Below are 18,112 nucleotides of genomic sequence, written 5' to 3' on the forward strand. Positions count from 1 at the left end.
CCTTTGTGTTTTCTTTACCTCTTGTTTTTCTCCTTGTCAGCCCTTCTTCTTCGTTTTCTCTCTTTCTTTTCTGTCTTGCTTTTCCACTTTCTTTTCTGTCCATTGTTTCCGTCCTTCTTTTCTTTTTCTTTTTTGTTCTTTTTTCTATTGTTTCCTTCTTTTCTCAATCTCCTTTTCTGCCCTTCTTTTTCTTTTCTTTCTTTCCCTTCTCTCCTGCTTTTCTTTTCTTTTCTTAACTGATTTTCTCTTTCATTTCTCCGTGTTGTAATTTCTTTTTCATTTGTCTGCCTTTTGTTTTCTGTCTTATTTCTTTCCTTTTCTCTCTTGTTTTTTCTCCTTCCTTTCGCTTTCCTCTTTTCTTTCCTTCTTTTTATCTTTTGCTTTTCTCTTTCTTTTCTGTCTTTCTTCTCTCACTTGCTTTTCTCTTACTTTGCTTTTCTCTTTGTGTCTTTTGTTTCTGTCTTCTCTTTTTTCGCTCTCTCTTTTCTGCTCTTTTCTCTTCCTTACTTTTCTCTCTCGTTTCTTTTCTTTTTTCTTTTTTTTTCTGGCTTACTCTTTTTTATTATTTTCTCTTTCCTTTGTTTTTTCTTTACCTCTTGCTTTTCTACTTGTCAGCCCTTCTTCTTCGTTTTCTCTCTTTCTTTTCTGTCGTGCTTTTCGACTTTCTTTTCTGTCCTTTGTTTCCGTCCTTCTTTTCTTTTTCTTTTTTTGTTCTTTTTTCTATTGGTTCCTTCTTTTCTCTATCTCCTTTTCTGCCTTTCTTTTTCTTTTCTTTCTTTCCTTTCTCTTCTGCTTTTCTTTTCTTAATTGATTTTCTCTTTCATTTCTCCGTGTTGTATTTTCTTTTTCATTTGTTTGCTTTTTCTTTTCTGTCTTATTTCTTTCCTTTTCTCTTGTTTTTTCTCCTTCCTTTCGCTTTCTTTTCTCTTTTCTTTCCTTCTTTTTATCTCTTGCTTTTCTCTTTCCTGTCTTTCTTCTCTCACTCGCTTTTCTCTTACTTTGCTTTTCTCTTTGTGTCGTTTGTTTCTGTCTTCTCTTTTTGCCCTCTCTCTTTTCTGCTCTTTTCTCTTCCTTACTTTTCTCTCTCGTTTCTTTTCTTTTTTTTCTATTATTTTTTCTGGCTTTCTCTTTTTTGTTTCTTTTTTTCATCTTTTCATTCTTTTCTGTTTTTCTCTTTTGTTCTTTTTTTGCCTTTCCTTCGCATTCTTCTCTCTTTCGATCCTCTTTTTCGTTTTTTATTTAGATTTTTGTTTTCTCTTTTCTTTCTGTTTTTCCTTTCTCTTGCGTTTCTTTCTTTTCTGCCTTTCTTTTATGCCTCGGCTTTCTGTCTTGCTTTTCTCTTTTCTCTCTGTCGTTTTCGTCTCTCTTGTCTCTCTCTTTCTTTCCTCTTTGTGTCCCGTTCTTCTTTTCTGCTTTTCTTTTTTCTGTTCTTTCTTTTCTCCTTTTCTTTTCTCTTCTTTTTCTTCTGCTTTCCTTTTTCTTTCTATCTTCTTTCTTTCGTTTTTTTCTCTTTTTTCTCTATCGTTTCTCTTTTTTTCCTGCCTCTTTTCTCTCCTTTTTTCTCTTTTCTCTCTTTCTTCTCTTCTTTGCTTTTTTCTTCTTTTCTTTTCGCTGTGTCTTTTCTCTCTTTTTTTTCTATTTCCCCCTTTTTTTGTTCATTTTCTGCATTTCTTTGTCTGTCTTCTCTCCTTTTCTCTTGCTTTTTCTCTATTTTCTCTTTTGCTTTTTCTTTTTTTTCCCTTTTCTTTCATTTCTGTTTTTCGTTTGTCGATTTCTTTTCTCTTTTTCTTTACTCTTTCTGTTCTCTTTTTCTTTTCTGTCTTGGTTTTTTTCGTTTGTTTTTCTCTTTTACCACTTTCATTATTTCTTTTTTGTGTTTCATTTCTCTGTCTTTTCTCTTTTGTTCTGTTTTTTTTCTATTTTCTCTCCTTTTCTCTCTTTTGTTTATCTCTTTCATGTTCTTTTTTCTGCGTTCATTTTCTTTCTTTCCTGTCTTTTGTCTTTTGTTTTTTTCTTCTCCCTTTTCTCTTTTGTATGTTTAAGCTCCGTTTCATCGCATGTTATAAACGCTCCTTATACATGCAGCCTAACGTAGAACATGAGTTACACTATGCCACCATGTAGAATATCGTTATCTGTACATGTCTTAGCGCTCCTTAAATATGCAAAATGGTAAAGCAGAAAACGTGGTTGAACAAAAAATTGTTGGCACGTAGTGTAATATACTCAAACTAAACACATCGGTGACGAAACGTAATACCTATTGCTTTTGAACGAGGGGCATAGGTTCCAGCCCCAGGTGGTGCAAAAAACCGATTTTTAACCTTCTATTCTTTTAGATGATTTGCTGGTGATGCTTTTGCGGGCCTGCTAGTCTTCGATTATTTCAGCTAAGACTTGGTTCCAGCTCCAGATCTTCCCTCGGAGTGACAAGGGAGTATTGACAGTAGCCAGGGGTCAGAATGTGACCTTGAAGTGTCACGTCACCAATGGGACAGCAGTGCCTACTATCGACTGGTACTACAACAACTCACTCAGACTGCCAGGTAGGTATGTTTAGTGTCTATTTCTGAATGTCGTTCCTTCGTGCACAAACACGGGATCATTTTTGTGGGGAAATTGGCTTTAGATTAAACCTCTTCGTAGAAAAGTCCGATTCAGTTTCAATACCATAATTTAGCATTTTTGTGAAGTCTGTATGTTCAATAAAGTCCTCTGCGGAAACTTGACTCCCTAGGAAACAATTTCTATTACGTTTTGCTTACCGTCGGGACCAAGTCCCAAAGAACTTTTTAAATTTAAATCAAGTTTACTTCAATGTCCCTCAGCAGACCCCCTCCCTCCTGCTGCTTTTATCCGCGCCTTCTTCTTAATCTAGCTACAACCAACGTCAGTACCTCACCTGTTGTTTGAGATCAAATTGTCCGACGGTAGTCTGTTATGTTTACTATTAATATCCTCTCCGTAGATCTTGTGAGAGGAAACAGTTTATTCGCTCTTAAGAAGGGAAGAAAAACGACGTACTAAACTTTTTTTTCCAGATTCGATTGCTGTGACGCTGAACACCCTATTACATAGGAAAATACAAACGAGTGGCAATTACATGTGCTCTGGTAGTCATGGTAATGAGCAGCAGTTCGTGTCTGTCTTTGTCAATGTCACTGATGCTCCAGGAGATAGTAGCAATGGTACTGATGTGAATCCCTCCGACACTCCAGGGTTGCCTATTGATCCCAATGGTAGGAGAGCTCAATTTTTATTATTATTAGACGGTCAAGAAGGGTCAATATGCGTTTGCAGATAATGTTGCCAGTATTTTGCTGAATTGTTCCCCAATAAAAGCACATTAGACACGTTTTCGAAGGAAACTAATTATTTCTGAGGTTAAAAAATTAATTGATGATTCGCAACAAATATGAGTACTATTTGAAGTCACTCTTTTTTGGAAACAAGACCGATGAATAGGAAAATCTTGTCAACCTACTATTATTTTCACTGTTTTAAACATTCTAAACAGTTATACTTTTTTGAGAATTTCAATGACTTTAATAAATGGCTTGTCTGAAATAAAAACATAACTGGATAAACCGCGAACAAACCACTGAAAGGTTTGTTCACGGTGACAAAATTTTTCCCGGAACTTGAAATTGCGCAACGAAGTACTTCAAGAAATAAAGTAAGTTTCAATTAAGAGTTTCATTTTTTGCGCAATTTTTGCCTCTGAAACGGTGATTACTATCTGTTGAACAACGCCCACATTTAGGAAGGCAGGATAAGACAAATGATTGTTTGGCTGGAGATAGCACAACCGAAGATGTGAACAATTATAAGCAAAGATTTTTAACTCTTGTTTTTTTTCAGCTCAGTATTATGCGCTCTGAAATGCTTGTATTGTGTGTTTAATAGCCGCCCTCATCTTCTCAGCCGGCTATTATTGCGCTCGTATTTTTTTTTTACTTCGTCAAACTTTTTTTCGCTTTACCATTTTGCCGTTTTTTCGACATTTTGCGTGAAATCTTTTTGACTTCTCTAGGCTAGTTTCTCTCTTCTCTCATTCTGTTAAAAGTGAATTTGAACATCAGTTGCTAAGCAAAGCAATTCAAAATGAACAGAGTCGGTATAAAAAATTGAAGTCAGAAATAGAAACGGGATAAACCCATAAAGCCCAATTTTAGATGCCCGCTATTCGAACGTCGTTCCTATAAGTCTTAGTTACCACCTGTATTGCTTATTGGTGTTGATAGTAGCCCCTGTAGTCTCTCTCTAAGAAACAGAAGTATGTTCAGCTACGAAATGCCATCAAAATAAATCGGACTTAAAAAATATTTTTGTACAAAAATCTTTTTTTTTCAATATATTCTATTCGTTCAATCCCAATCATGCTTATTGGAATCAACGGCGGCTATTTTCCGGCAATCTTTAAGTATTTAAAAGCCGCCCTCATCTTCTCAGCCGGCTATTATAGCGATCCTAATTTTTTACAATTCAAAAAGTTGAATTGTATTGGAGCGCTGTGTTTTTAAGATCTGTTCACACATTTTCATGATTTTTGAAGTCAAATTGGAGTAGTCATTTTGGACACGCCGAAACAGGAAGTGGAGCGAAAAAGCGAGTGGTTTTGCGGCGTGAATTTTTCTCGCTCTAAAATTCGCTTTCTCGCTAGTGAGTGGTTTTTTGTTCACATACGGCAATTTCAATTTGATTTTTACTGTTTTTTCGATTTTTGATTTATTTTTTATCTAAATGGTTTTCCCAATTCATTCATAGTTCGTTCTAGGTCTAGTTTTCTGTTTAATCGATGAAAATTCTTTGAATTGTACGACAGGACTTATCCTGCTATGTTTTTTTACTTCGTCGAACAAAAAAATGTTTTGCTTTACCTCATTTTGCCGCTTTTCAACATTTTGCGTGAAATTTTTTTGACTTCTCTAGGCTAGTTTCTCTCATTCTGCTAATCGTGATTTTGAACATCAGTTGCTCGGCAAAGCAATTCAAAATGAACTGAGTCAGTATAAAAAATTGAAGTCAGAAACAGAAACGGGATAAACCCATCAAGCCCAATTTTAGATGCCCGCTATTTGAACGTCGTTCCTATAATTCTTAGTTACCATCTCTAATGCTTATAGATTTTGATAGTAGCCCCTGTAGCCTCTCTCTAAGAAACAGAAGTATGTTCAACTACGAACTTCCATCAAAATAAATCGGACTTAAAAAATGTTTTTGTACAAAAATCTTTTTTTTTTTCAATATCTTCTATTCTTTCAATCCCAATCATGCTTATTGGAATCAATGGCGGCTGTTTTCCGGCAATCTGCCGGGTAAGTTTCAGTCTTCAGCTATGGCATAGATATCAAATGTTTATTTAATTGCCAGGCTATACTCACAAGAGGAAGATCTTCATATTTCTCAAATTTAAATGTATTTTTAAAAAAATTCTCAAAAGTTTCGATTGCTTAGAATTTTGCACCTCCGAAAGGGTGAATTCTCGTGAATTATACAAATTCTCGTTCTTTTAGTATAGAACGGATTAGGTCATTTTTGAACCAGTGAGCACCACATTAGTTATTATAAATACGCATGCAGACGCAACCGACAATTCATTCTTCAAATTTTATATGTGAAATTAGCTGAATTTTTAAAGTTCTTTTTTTGGAAAAACAAGATAAAAATTCAAGATTTTGAAAATATTTTTTTTACTTACAAGTACAATTTTCAAACTCAAGGATTTGTTGTTAATTTTTGCTATTTTTATCGCATTTTCTCAAGTACATAAAATTATTTTTGTTCTGCGTGTGCTGAATCTTCAGTCGAGCGGAGAAAATGTCAAACTTTGCCAATAATTGTGGACACTACTGCCGTAAATGGTAGAAAAATCATTTGAAAATGATCAGTAATTTTTGTTCCATTTCTATTGTTCTTGGTGTTTTTGATTGTTATATTTTCATTATCAAGGTGCCTTCTTTGTGCGCGTCGATTTTTTTCGGAAACAATTACTTTTTGATTTATAGGATTTGAGTGATGTAATCAATTGCTCAAGAGAAAGAAATTTCCCTACTGAATTTTTGCTTGGGTCCATTGACTGCTCAAGCCTAAGTTAAGTATATAAATTCAATTTTGGAGTCTGCTCATCTGCTGGTCAGCATCTGTTGAAACACGTGAATTTTATCCACGGATAATACAAATGCAGCATTACGCGTGCATTTTATGCAGCAAATGTAACGAAATGCGAATGGCATTAAGGCTTGAAAAATTTTATCTTTGTTCAAAGTACAGCTAGCAAGTGGTATTTGAAAAATTTGTTTGGATTTCGGGAGAACTTTTAACAAGCGGCACTTTTCCATGTGTCCCCCCTCCCTCCCCCACCAACGCTTAGTGGGTGCATATTTTTTGAACCCCCCAGACGCACGTGTCATAGTTTTAATAATGATTTACTATGTAATGGCACGGGCTCTGTAACTGGGTGGTGCTTAACGTACTGGGGACACAAACGGAAAAGATCCCCAACAGCAGTCATCATCTGATTTTTTGGTTTGAAAAATTCTTTGATCGATTAATTCAAGTACTGTTGTGCTACGATTTTCCAAGTTTTTAGATTTTAATTATTTGGGGGCACTGTTTTTTTCTCGTGACAATTTTCGAAGATCTCAAGAAGAGCAATCTCATTGTTGCTCTGGGCCAATGATAAATTTAAGCCAATGATAAATTATTTTATCATTGGCTTAAAGTTTTTTGGGACGTAATTTAGGAGGACATCGCCTTATAGTGGAAACTAAGCGATAGGAGAATTCTTGAAATTAGTATACGCGAGACATGATTTTAAAATTCAGGAAGCAACTGGTAACTTTTACTTTTCTGTAATTTATGTTCTGAATATATGTCAGCTATAATTCAATTTTGTATCCATGTGTTTTGAAGATGTTGATGGTGGGAGCCCCAAAGTGCTGGTTGAGATCTGGGAGACTTCTCCCTTCAACTACAACATCACATGTTCTCTTGTAAATGGAGGCAGGGGAAGCATGTCCGTGAACCCATCTGAGGTTGTCTCACTCAACTGGCTCTTCAATGACTCATACGACTTCCCAAGTATGAACAGGTTTTAGTTCGATTTGCGCCTTAATGATCTGACTCCTACTCACATTAATGGGTCCTGATCGGACATAGCTAATTTTTTTTTACTTGCTCGTTGTTAAATCTTCCAAAAAGGTAGCCATTGTTGGACGCAGCCTGCCATGATTAGACTTTAAGCCGACTTTTTAAACATCTTATTATTGGCGCGCTCCTCAGCCTGTGTTTGCATCTCGCTTCTGACAAGGAAATGGCTTCCATTGGATAAGTAGTTTTACTTGAACTAGTTTTGCTTCTTGGATGTGTCCAATTCGAACTTGGGCACTTTTTTGAACATCCCATTTTGATTATTCATGTACTTATTAGACAAAAAACAGTCTAAATAACCCACAATCGGACTGCTATAAACTATATCAACTCAATCATCTCACTGCCATAATCCGATAAGAACGGTCAGTTGTTAAACAATATTTGTTGTTGGTATCTTCAGAAAGAAACAGCCGACCTAGATTGATAATTTTGTCTTATCAACAGGAAACGTGTTACCGGTGAGTCCCACGATGTTGATGTTGAACAATGCTAGATTGGAGAACGCGGGAGTGTTCACGTGTGTTGTGATGACTCGTGATCAGAACAAGTATTCGGGATCAGCCCAACTCTCTTTCCTTGCAGACCCGTCTCTGCCAGGTTCAGTTATTCAATTTACAATAATTTTTCTATATTGTTGGGAACGTGGAGGTGTTTAAATCAGGTTAATTATTTCTAATTTGAAATCTTAGTACTTCGGCTTTTATGACTTTGAAGCTGTCTGAACTTAGTCCCCACGATTTATAACCACGACGCCTCTGAGTTGTTAAATTACCATCTGACAGTTAGTTTTAAGCGTCTTATTTTGGCATATGTTGAATACCAGATACCAGACCTTTTCAAGATTCTCATAATCACTTCATTAAAAACCAAATGAGAAGGACATCTGTGGAATTATATTTTGATCGTTCTCGCGTCTATTCATCTATATTAAAAAACTGAGTGTACATTTTGACGTAATCTTTTGGCATTTTTGGTTCTTCCAGAGAGCGCCCCGATAGTGTCTGTGAGTCCCAAGTCAGTGGTGGTGGAAAAATCGGACGAAATTGTGCGGTTATTCTGCATGGTCAAGTCGCGCACTGACCCTGTCAGGATCAACTGGGTTGCGACCAGCACCCAACAGAGCATGGGCTCATACGGTATGTATGCCACTAAACTCAACAGTTTATATAGGCGCTCAGGTCTTCAGTTGACGGAAATCGTTGCCGGAAATTCGTCGATGGCAGTTACATGGCGGTTTAAGATTAAGATTTCGTTTAGCGCAATATGCCTTCAACCATCCTAACATTTTCAGCGCATTTCTGCGTTCTTGTTGCATAATTTCTATACAGTTAGTTACTACTTCTATATACCATTTGTTTTCTTTTTCAGCTCTTCTGGAAATCCGAGCATCCGATCTGACCCAGAAAAAAGATACCTTTACATGCTTTGCCTCTAACTTCTACGGAACCAGTAGCCAATCCATCACAATTGAGAAACTATTCTGATTTTCTGTCTGGCATCCCTGATATACTAATATAATACTAACAAAAAACTAGATTTTGTACTTTATCAAATCATTTGCGAGGTTTTGATGAAATAAATGTGTCATGAAAGCGGTGTGACTAACAACTGGGCTGGTCAAAGTTCATCGAAAAATGACAATGTGAATTTTGTCAGTTTCTCTTTCAATTTAACTGAAAAATAATATAGACTTTTTCACCAGCCGCGAAGTGGAAACAGGCTGAGGTCCCAGGCGGAAATCGAGACCGTCCGATATCCGGTCCGAAGATTTACGCACCGGGTCTTGATATGAGCTCTTACCATATGAAACGGTCCGGTCATGGACACTTCACGTCAGTGACCGTCTGAACGTACCGTACCGACTTGTGCTCTGGAATCATATGATGACTTGTGGACGCCTTTTTACCTCTCGAAAAAGCGCTGTTTAACTGCTCTCAAAGGAAGTTAGCCCTGTAGTCTCTTTTATGCGATTTTTTGCTTGACCCATGACTTTTCGTCCTCAAAAACGAGATAAACAGGTAACACCCGGAGGGCATTAAGTGGCTGAGCAGCTCTCCTATAGCCTTACTGCTCTCTAAGTATGCGATTCACTGAAACCTCTGAGAAGACAATTCAGGGTGCGAAAGACAGTTCTTAGTCTTGAAAATTTGACCGACCCGCCCCCAGCAATTTGCCCTAAAAGTTACATTTCTCACATGCTTTATAGTATCTATGATTTTCTTGTTTGACACTGTTAGCATCATAAGTTAACAAAAATTTTAAAACAGGTCAACTAAATTTTGTCATCAAAATCTGCTCAGTTAGAATATTTTTAGAATGGTAACGTTTCATTTAGCTATGAAGACCGATTTGTGGCAAAATTGACTGAGTTTGGAAATGTTCTCCAGATAATTTTTATGAGGTTTTCTGCCTTCCTTGCCAAGTGCTGGAAAAATTTCAATAAAAAATATATTTTGAAAAAAAAACTGTTTTTCTATTATCATTTTTTGCCTTTACCTGTTCAGTATTCCTTTCAGATTCTTTTCTGGATACTTCAGAGAAACAAAATTAGCGGACATGTACAAAAAAAATCACTTCGCGATTGAACACCGTTTCAGCTAACAGACATTTATAAAGTAAGTAAGCTTTGAGACTGTATTGAAACTTTTCATTGTTCTTCCTAATTCATTGTGCAAGACAAGCGAATAGTCCAGATATCATTTTTAAAAAGCAAAATTTATTTTTAATGTTATATTGGAGTTCAGTTTTTTCGAACTTTCAGTTTGTTAAATAGAATACCGTAATTTGAATGAAGGCGAGGTCGGTGTGCGCTCTCTTCCAAATTTGATAGTTATCAAATATTGCTTATTTTTCTATTACTTCTATTCATCAATAGACTAGATTTTAGTTACTTTTAGATTAGTATGTCAATGTAAAATCAAATTGTGAGCGTGATTTTAGTCAATATCAGAGGAGCGGAACAACAGTATTTTTAACTTGCTCATATTTCAAATCGACTGAAATTTTGCGATTGAATGAATTTTTGGCTTTTCGAGCAACTTTGACTTCTGTTCTGAGTTTATCCACTAATTTTTGTCCTGAATGCTATTAGAATATGTTTTCTAATTGATAAATTTTTGAATTCGTCGAGCAGCAGTTTATATGTACGAAATTCACTTTGATTTACTAGTTGCCCATAAAAACTAATTATCGCTCATTTCATTGTCTTGTTGTTAGTCTAGTTTCAATATTGACAAGTTTCGTCGGCTCTACACAATAAACAATTGAGTCTATTTTGTTGCTGTCTACAGCTAACAATGCAGTTCACCTCGACATTTTTACTTACCAATGAGTATTTGAATATTTATATAAAATTAAAAAATTTTGCACACAAGAAAAAAGAAATCTCTGTCTCATTACCGACAGCTCTCATTGGCTTTCTAGTAAGCCGTAAGGGGAATTTTTAATTGCTTTCCATGCTCAGCAATTGGTTTATTATGACTTTAGCATTATTTTTCTCCAAAAAATTCTACCAAGTTTTTTTGTTTGCCCATATGTATAGTTCTCATTGTCGTCTGTTCATTTAATCGCAATGATGAAAAACTCATTGTTTCATAAATAATGGTTCATAAGTGAAGCTACCTGATGGTTTCTGCAGCCTACAGTTTTTTTCGGATAAGATAATACTTGACTATATAACATATTAGTGATTTCCTTTGACCGTTTCTTTAGTTCTTTGTATTCTCCTGTCGCTGACTATCTTTAAGCATAGGTTTCGTTTGCTCCATAATGAGACGTCAAAGGATAGACTAATAGTGTCGAGTTTATATCTTTGCTTCACTTTCACTGAGATTGTAACATTTTTTTATTTGTGCACTTATTGGTCATTCTTTGTGTTGCTTTGTCACTTAGTATTTATGACGTCAGCGTTCGATTTAGGAGAAGAAAAAAAAATCAATTGTTTTTGTTTAGAGCTAAGAATTGAAGAGTGCTTTGTCAAAAATTGTTTCTAAAAACGTATAGCAATTTTTTATATCTGTACTTAGTTTTCTTTTTGTTTTTTTGTGATTTTTGACAGGACTTGTGGGTTTTATATAAAACATGAATAAAATCAGTTAATAAAATTTTCAGTTTGTAAATATTTTTGTTGAAATGATTAACTTCCGTCATAAGTTTTTTGTGAGTTAGTGTAACTTTCTATTTTTCACAAAAATTATATAACCGTTTTGTATCAGTGAATAATTCAGTCTAATTGTATGTTTGTAAAAAGAACTACAGTTTTCGTTTTTGCTCGCGCCCCTTTTGCTGTAAGAAGTCGTGGAAAGTCGTTTTTTAAATACATTTATTGTTTCTTGTTCTACTCATTTTTTCCTTCGGTTCTAATTTTGTTAGTTGTTTTAACCGTTTCAGAAAGATTTCGTTTTTATATTTATTGACTTTTATTGACTGTTCTGACTTTAATTTTACTGTTTTGTTTATTTCTTGGTCCGTATAATTTTATAAGTTTTTATCATTTTAGGTCTGTTTTTTTAATGAGAAGAAAGTTCAAGTAAAGGTTAAACTTTACACTACGAAATATTCGTCTGGATTTTTTGGTTATCTTTTTAGTCGTTTGACGCTCTTTTCCGTTTTTTATTTTTATTGCAGTGAAATTGTGGTGAGTTTTAAAACCTTCACAATTTGTTTGAAGAATATTTTTGTCGTTTGTCAATATTATTCAAAATTAAGGGCCATTTAACCTTTTCTCAGGCTTGAACGTCGGTTGATAGCAATTGGCACAAAAAGTGCTTTCAAGATAAATTTTGCAATCAATGGCGCAAATTTGAATTTTTTGCCCACTTTTCTTAACACTATTTTTGTCGTTTGTCTCTGATTGTCTCTGATAGAGCCCGCAAGTTGAATAATTTTGTTTGTTTGTGTGCACTTGAGGCTACCTAGTTTTCAACGTCAGTATTTCGCTAATTTCTTTTATGTTAAACAAAATTAATTACATACAAAGTACTTTGTTATCATTTTCTTACTTTTTGTTCATCATTTTTTGATAAATTAAGCCTAAGAACATCTGTAACGGAAATTTCATTTTTTTTTTCATAAAACTTCTGAAGACAATTTTTGTCTGGACCAGAATATCCTTATTGTCTGCTCTTTATTTGATTCAAATATTACTCAATATATATTTTTTTCAATATTAGAAAATCTGTTTCACGAATTGTCTTGTTATGTATCTTTACATAGATGTGTGCTTATAATTTTTCGGTAAGTTTGAGCTTTCGAAAAATGATAAGCAGTTAAATCCTTGGAGCATTACTTTTCATTGGAGTTCTTTAACTGGTTTTAGCAGTTTAATAAACACTAATTTTTCCGAAATATCTGAGAGAGGCTCTACGACTAATTTAATTGTGAATAAGTAATCTTTTTAGTTTCATTTAGGCCCATGATGGCAAAACTTTTACTTTTGTGTTGTACTTTTTTCATTGAATTAGAGATTAAATGTTGTTGATGGTTGACAGATAAGAGTGTTCATATGTTTAAGTTGTTGACAGTTATGAGAGGTCTTATGCAAGCGAGATAGTTTGTTCATTCTTATTTTTCTCATTTGTAATGGTAATGCCAACGCAAACACAAACTTATATATTTTTTAAAGGATTTTTTTGAGCTTTATCGCTTTTGATTTTACGATCAATTACACTGTTTCAAAGCCCGCATAATAGTAAATAGGTATATTGAGCTATTTTTAGTTGCATTTGCTCATATTTTCATATTTTTTAAAGTTTTTTCATAAGTTGTTCAAATCGATTCTGTCTCTGTTTCTAGTTTTCCTTGCACAGCCAGGTTTCGACTAATCTGCGTTTTAGTTGTCCTGTAAATATTGACATCAGGAAAAATTTTCTAATGACATAAAACTTATGAAGGCTCAGAAATGTTAAATGGGTCAACTTTGTTTGAGACAGTCATACTTATATAACGTATTCTTTTGTTTATTTTCTCGTTTCCCAATTAAAGTATCTGACAACAAACAAAACAAATTTCAGTGATTAAATTTTGATCAAATCTGACTATTTGTTTAAGTGCTCTCGAAGAGAAGCAATTATTGTAAGCATGTGTGTCTGTTTTTATACTCTCTATAAAATGTTTTTTTCTAGTGACTTCTACGCCCGTGATTTTTGCGTTTTCGTGATCTAAAATTTCCTCACAATCGCAATTTGAAGCAGCTGAACTTCATTGACGACCATTTAATACTAAAAGTCAAGTGATTAGCGCGCCAAAATTAAAGTTATTTTTTCACTCAAAATCCTAATAGTGGTATATATTAACATGTAATGAGGTTATTTGAAGCCCCCTAATAATTTTTTAATCCCATTTAGGCTATCCCCCACCCCCACGACTGAAGCAGGTTGCAATTGATTAGAGATCCCACTAGTCGATCAAGAGCAGTTCTTCCGACGTTAGTCGGTTATGTTTTAAACCAAATCTCAGCTTAAGTGAAAATCTTTAGCTATCAATTGTTTCGCAGTGATTTTCAGCGTACTTTTAAGAACTTGATGTTTTCATTCCCTCCTTTTTTAACAGAAAAACGCTGCTTGTATTGGAAGTTTGATGCGTTTGCAAATTTTGTTGCTAAATTGCTGTTTGATCATGTAATAAATGCAAGCATGCTTGACTGAGTTTTCTAATTAGAGACGACTGCTCTTTAAAAAACTGCGCATCATTGTTTACAATTTGTGTTTTTCAATTTTTTGTCGAATTGTTTTTAAAATATGCGTGACATCTGCTCCTGAGAGGTGACTGAATACCTAAACTCCTCTCCTTCCTAATGGAGTTAATTTTTCAATACATTATTTGTTCTTTGAATATTGAAAAGACAAAAAAATGTGAAGAAATTTCTTGAAGCATTAAACAAAACTAATGAAATAGTTCATTTTTGCTGGCCAACTTAGAATAAAATATCTCTCTAATGCACGTTTTTTATGCAATGATTAAGAATTAGTGCAAACTCCTTCCTCTTCACTCTATTTTCCGGAAAACAGTACTGACCAAATCACCAGGCATCGACCTGGCAGAAAACTCCTATTGCTGCTCTAAAGCCGGCACAAACATCAATTCATGTTAAGAAAATTCAGGAACCCAAAAACTCAAAATCCACTGGTAGGAAGGATTTTGCATCCTTGCACTCTAAATTTTTTTGCACACCTGCATCTTTGTTCTCTCAAACTAGCGCACATTTCAGTCCAAACATAAAAATCTTGACAGTTTTCTAGCGAGAAATATTTGTAAAATAACCCTATTTAAACTCACTGATGAGACTCAACAACCGGCTGTTGAACCCGGCAATTGACTAAGAGCAACACCAAAAACTACCCAATTTTATGCGTAGAATTTTTGCAAGATCAACGCTAAATTATATTCTAATTTTTGTAAGATAAACTCTAAAAATTAAGCGTCGAATTTATGTAAGATCTATTTTTAAAAATGCCAAATTATTTAACATCTAAGTTTAGAAATTAGGTCAGATCTACTCTAGAAACGCTACATTTAACTGAGATCAACGCTTGAAAACGGCGATGTTTTTTTTCAACGCGTTTAGCGTAGATCTTATTGAAATTCCACGCATTCTACTTTTTTAAGCAAGCGCTGACAGCCCGGCCTGGTCCGTTATCAAATATTAGACAGGATTCGAGCAATCTTTTTTGAACCAATTGAAACCATGTCAACCCTACCCAATGGGTTTTTGAAGTTCTAAACAGTATTTTTCAATAACTATGATTCGATATACGAGATTTTTTCCATGTATTTATCGAATTAATAAGACTATGAACAGAAATATTTAGAACATGAATCGAATTTTCGACCTGTACGAATCGCACTACGAAGTCTTATGATTGGAAGTAGAGCGCTTCAGTTCGAAACTGCGGGCCCTATGAAGTGAATTAGCATTTCTGTCAAAAAATTTGGGCTTATGATTCGATCTAACGACAAAAGGTATGGTCCAGACCATGTAACAATAACGACCATGTAAACAAAACTCGTTTCACATTCCCACAACCTCACACCCGATGGTGAACAAAGTGCGGCGCGGAAACTTACGTTGAAACAATGAAAATATCAAATCTAGCTAAGAACAATAAGACTATTTTAAGCTTGATTACTTTAAAACTGACTGAACTGTGCCTCCGAATAACTGGCAATCGAATAAAGCTCCAATGGTGCAAAGCTCCTTTTGTTGGAAGATTAGGACACAATGCGAAGAGTTACAATAAAGATAGTAGGAAGTTTGAGTGTTATACTGGGCAGATTACTTGAGACCATTCAGAGAGACGGGCACTAGAAGATATTGTCTACACTAAGGATGGTGAGCTGTTTCCCACGTTGAGGTCCCAGAAGGAAGCAAGTATGTCCAAACAGTCCCAGGCGGAAAGATGTTTTATCTAGACTTTCGTTTTTATTCAGACTTTCGCGCATTTTTCGATGATTCCAGAGTATGTTATTTTGAACGCACGACACCCTCCTGGTGCGTTCATCTTTGGTATAGACATATTTGATTTCTTCTGGGAACTAAACCTGGGTTATTGACTTTACAACTTTTCTGTATCGGTTTTTTAAGTTCTAAAAGCTAAGTCAGATCACTTGTATATTTTTGAAAGCTATCCTGCGTCATAAATATACTTTGAATAACTTTTCCAAACACTGTTCTAGCTGTTTTAACTACATTCCACGTTGATTTTTCCGGTAATCGTAAAAAGACCATATATGACGTCATGCAAATCTTATAACGTGTTTTTTCTACTTCGATCCATCCATGGAAGCTAAGAAATCATATAATTTGACTGAAATGTTATTAAAAGTAAACTAAATTTGATGGAATTAGTAACAGTTTTGATGAAATAGCTCCTCAAAAATTTCTAAATTCGATTTGATATATTGTACGCTTGACCCCGATGGACCGTATTTCATAGGTCCTTCATGGCTCGAAAAGGGGTCAAAACGAAATTGGTAAAAACTTACAGGTTTCACAGTTGAAAAATATTGAGAAATTTGTGTGTTGTTTTAATTTGTGCGTTTTTGAACAAATTTTGCATATGAAAACTGAGAAAAATAAGAAAAAGTTTTTACTGAAACTTTTGAATTCAATAGAAAATTGATTATCATATGGTCAAACATATTATCTTTCAATGATACATCCAATCAATTCAATCCCTCTAGTAATCACAGATAATACTATAAACAATTTAAAGGCACAATATTTTAGTCTCTGCGAATACTCAAATCTTAACATCAATTAATTTGTCAGAACAATCAAAATTACAAATTATTAATAGAAATTTCAACAAATGAGGAAAAAGTTAGCTTGGCAAATACTGTGTGTTTGACTCTGTCAAAATTAAAAAGTAAGTAGATATATAGCTTTTTAGTTTTGAGCGTTTTGGGAAAATTTTCCTTCTTTTGCATGTAATTTGGTTCCATCATTGGTGGGCAACTCCTCGGCAGCAGATTTCGACAGACGTCCCATTTGAATCATTGCTTCTGCGTTGTCGGCTTACAAAAAATCCGGAGAACAGATATAGTTTCTGAAAATTGTTGGCACTGTTTCCTGACCAAACGACCAATTAGATTACTCTTTTAAGACTGAATATAATTATCGGAGAAAAATTGTCTCAACTTTTGGGCTGTAACGTAGTCTATGTGCATTTTTGAGAGAGGATTATTCATAACTGTTACAAAAAGAGCGCTTTGGTCATTTAATAAATTTTTGTATGATCTTTTGTTGATTAACGAGAAGTCATGCAAATCGTATATGACCTTGTATGATTACCGGGAGTAATATGAACTTGTATGAAGTCAAGAAAAGTTGTATAGTTAGCAATCCGGAAAACCTATTTGAGTCGAAATTTTTTGCGTATTTGGAACCTATTCATTGTAGCATTTTTGGTCTCTATCATCTATTTTTCAGAAGTAATTAATGATTTTTGCATTGCTCAGAATAATAAACGAATAGAAACACAACGATACAGGTAACAATTTTCCGAGTAATTTTACTCTTTTAAAGCTGGTTTCCACTTTTGTATCTTAAGTTATTTTAAAAGTGGACGATGTTTACCTATGCAATCATTTTAATTTTGAAGGTAAGTTTTAACTTTGAGTGTAAGTCGCAAACAGCATTCTTTGAACGGAATTTGATTTGGTACCCGTAGACGTTGGTCATGACAAAATGCTCTAGCTGAATTTGCGCAATACCCAAAAACGGTGCAATATGGGCCTTAAAATGAATAGAAGCTGGGAAACAGTTCCTACTACAAATAACAGGACGAACAATTCCATTGTATGTGTTGGACTAGCAGGCGAATCCCTCGTCACATGCGAACTCCTGTATGATGGCGTACATGATGAAGATGACGTACATTATGACGAATGTGATTCCCACGAATTTGTTCAGTCGGAATCTGACTGCTATGAATACGAGGTAACAGAGGAGAAGGATAAAGAAGAGGATGAAGCCAAACTTCACGTGGGGGATCAAGGGATTGTTGTGACGCTTCTGCGCTTCCTAAAACAACAATTTTTTTATCGTTTTTCCCTTGCAGACATGGAAATTACATAGCACATTTATCGCGCTTGATACGAAGCACAATAAAGTTCTCAATCGAGACTATCAAACTGGTATTCACTCAAATAACATTAATTCCCAAAACTATCAAGTGTCAGAATTTCAAGAGCCAGAAATGGGATGCTACGGGCCCGCGTAATTACGGTAAAAGTTGGACAGTTAACTCGATTCGAACCAGTATGTTAAACTTGAAATCCTAGCTATTAAACAATTCGAAAGTGGCAAGAATCTTACGAGAGTTTGGATTTGCTTGCAAGGCGATGCTTTAATGTTTTTCGGGAATAAAGTTAAAAGAAAAAAAAATACTTCAATTGAAAAAACTGATAGCTAACTAAGTTCAGACAATTTTTTTGCTAGTTAATTGTCACTGTAAAT

The 18,112-nt window shown here is 34.8% G+C and overlaps 2 protein-coding genes across 11 annotated transcripts in view; one reads left to right on the top strand and one right to left on the bottom strand.

Annotated features, from left to right (window-relative positions):
- The window catches only part of LOC142342809 (uncharacterized), a 110,820-nt gene extending 101,993 nt beyond the window's left edge, over positions 1–8,827 (top strand). For 2 of the 3 annotated variants that reach the window (XM_075394389.1, XM_075394390.1), the window contains 6 exons: positions 2,391–2,546; positions 3,042–3,239; positions 6,916–7,083; positions 7,600–7,752; positions 8,139–8,291; positions 8,524–8,827. In XM_075394389.1, the coding sequence (XP_075250504.1) occupies positions 2,391–2,546; positions 3,042–3,239; positions 6,916–7,083; positions 7,600–7,752; positions 8,139–8,291; positions 8,524–8,639 (944 nt within the window). In that variant the 3' untranslated portion in view covers positions 8,640–8,827. Of the gene's footprint in view, positions 1–2,390; positions 2,551–3,041; positions 3,240–6,915; positions 7,084–7,599; positions 7,753–8,138; positions 8,292–8,523 lie in introns of those variants that run through there. The other variant, XM_075394391.1, reaches the window with a different exon arrangement.
- Positions 8,828–16,238: 7,411 nt separating this feature from the next.
- Positions 16,239–18,112, bottom strand: part of LOC142342810 (sodium/potassium/calcium exchanger 5-like) — a 108,611-nt gene continuing 106,737 nt past the window's right edge. For 7 of the 8 annotated variants that reach the window (XM_075394398.1, XM_075394393.1, XM_075394394.1 and 4 more), the window contains 2 exons: positions 17,425–17,677; positions 16,239–16,700 (listed from right to left, as the gene is read on the bottom strand). In XM_075394398.1, the coding sequence (XP_075250513.1) occupies positions 17,465–17,677 (213 nt within the window). In that variant the 3' untranslated portion in view covers positions 16,239–16,700; positions 17,425–17,464. The remainder of the gene's footprint in view (positions 16,701–17,424; positions 17,678–18,112) is intronic. The other variant, XM_075394397.1, reaches the window with a different exon arrangement.

The sequence above is a fragment of the Convolutriloba macropyga genome, chromosome 7 (assembly GCF_964194025.1).
Source record: "Convolutriloba macropyga chromosome 7, txConMacr16.3, whole genome shotgun sequence".
Classification (NCBI taxonomy): Eukaryota; Metazoa; Xenacoelomorpha; order Acoela; family Convolutidae; genus Convolutriloba; species Convolutriloba macropyga.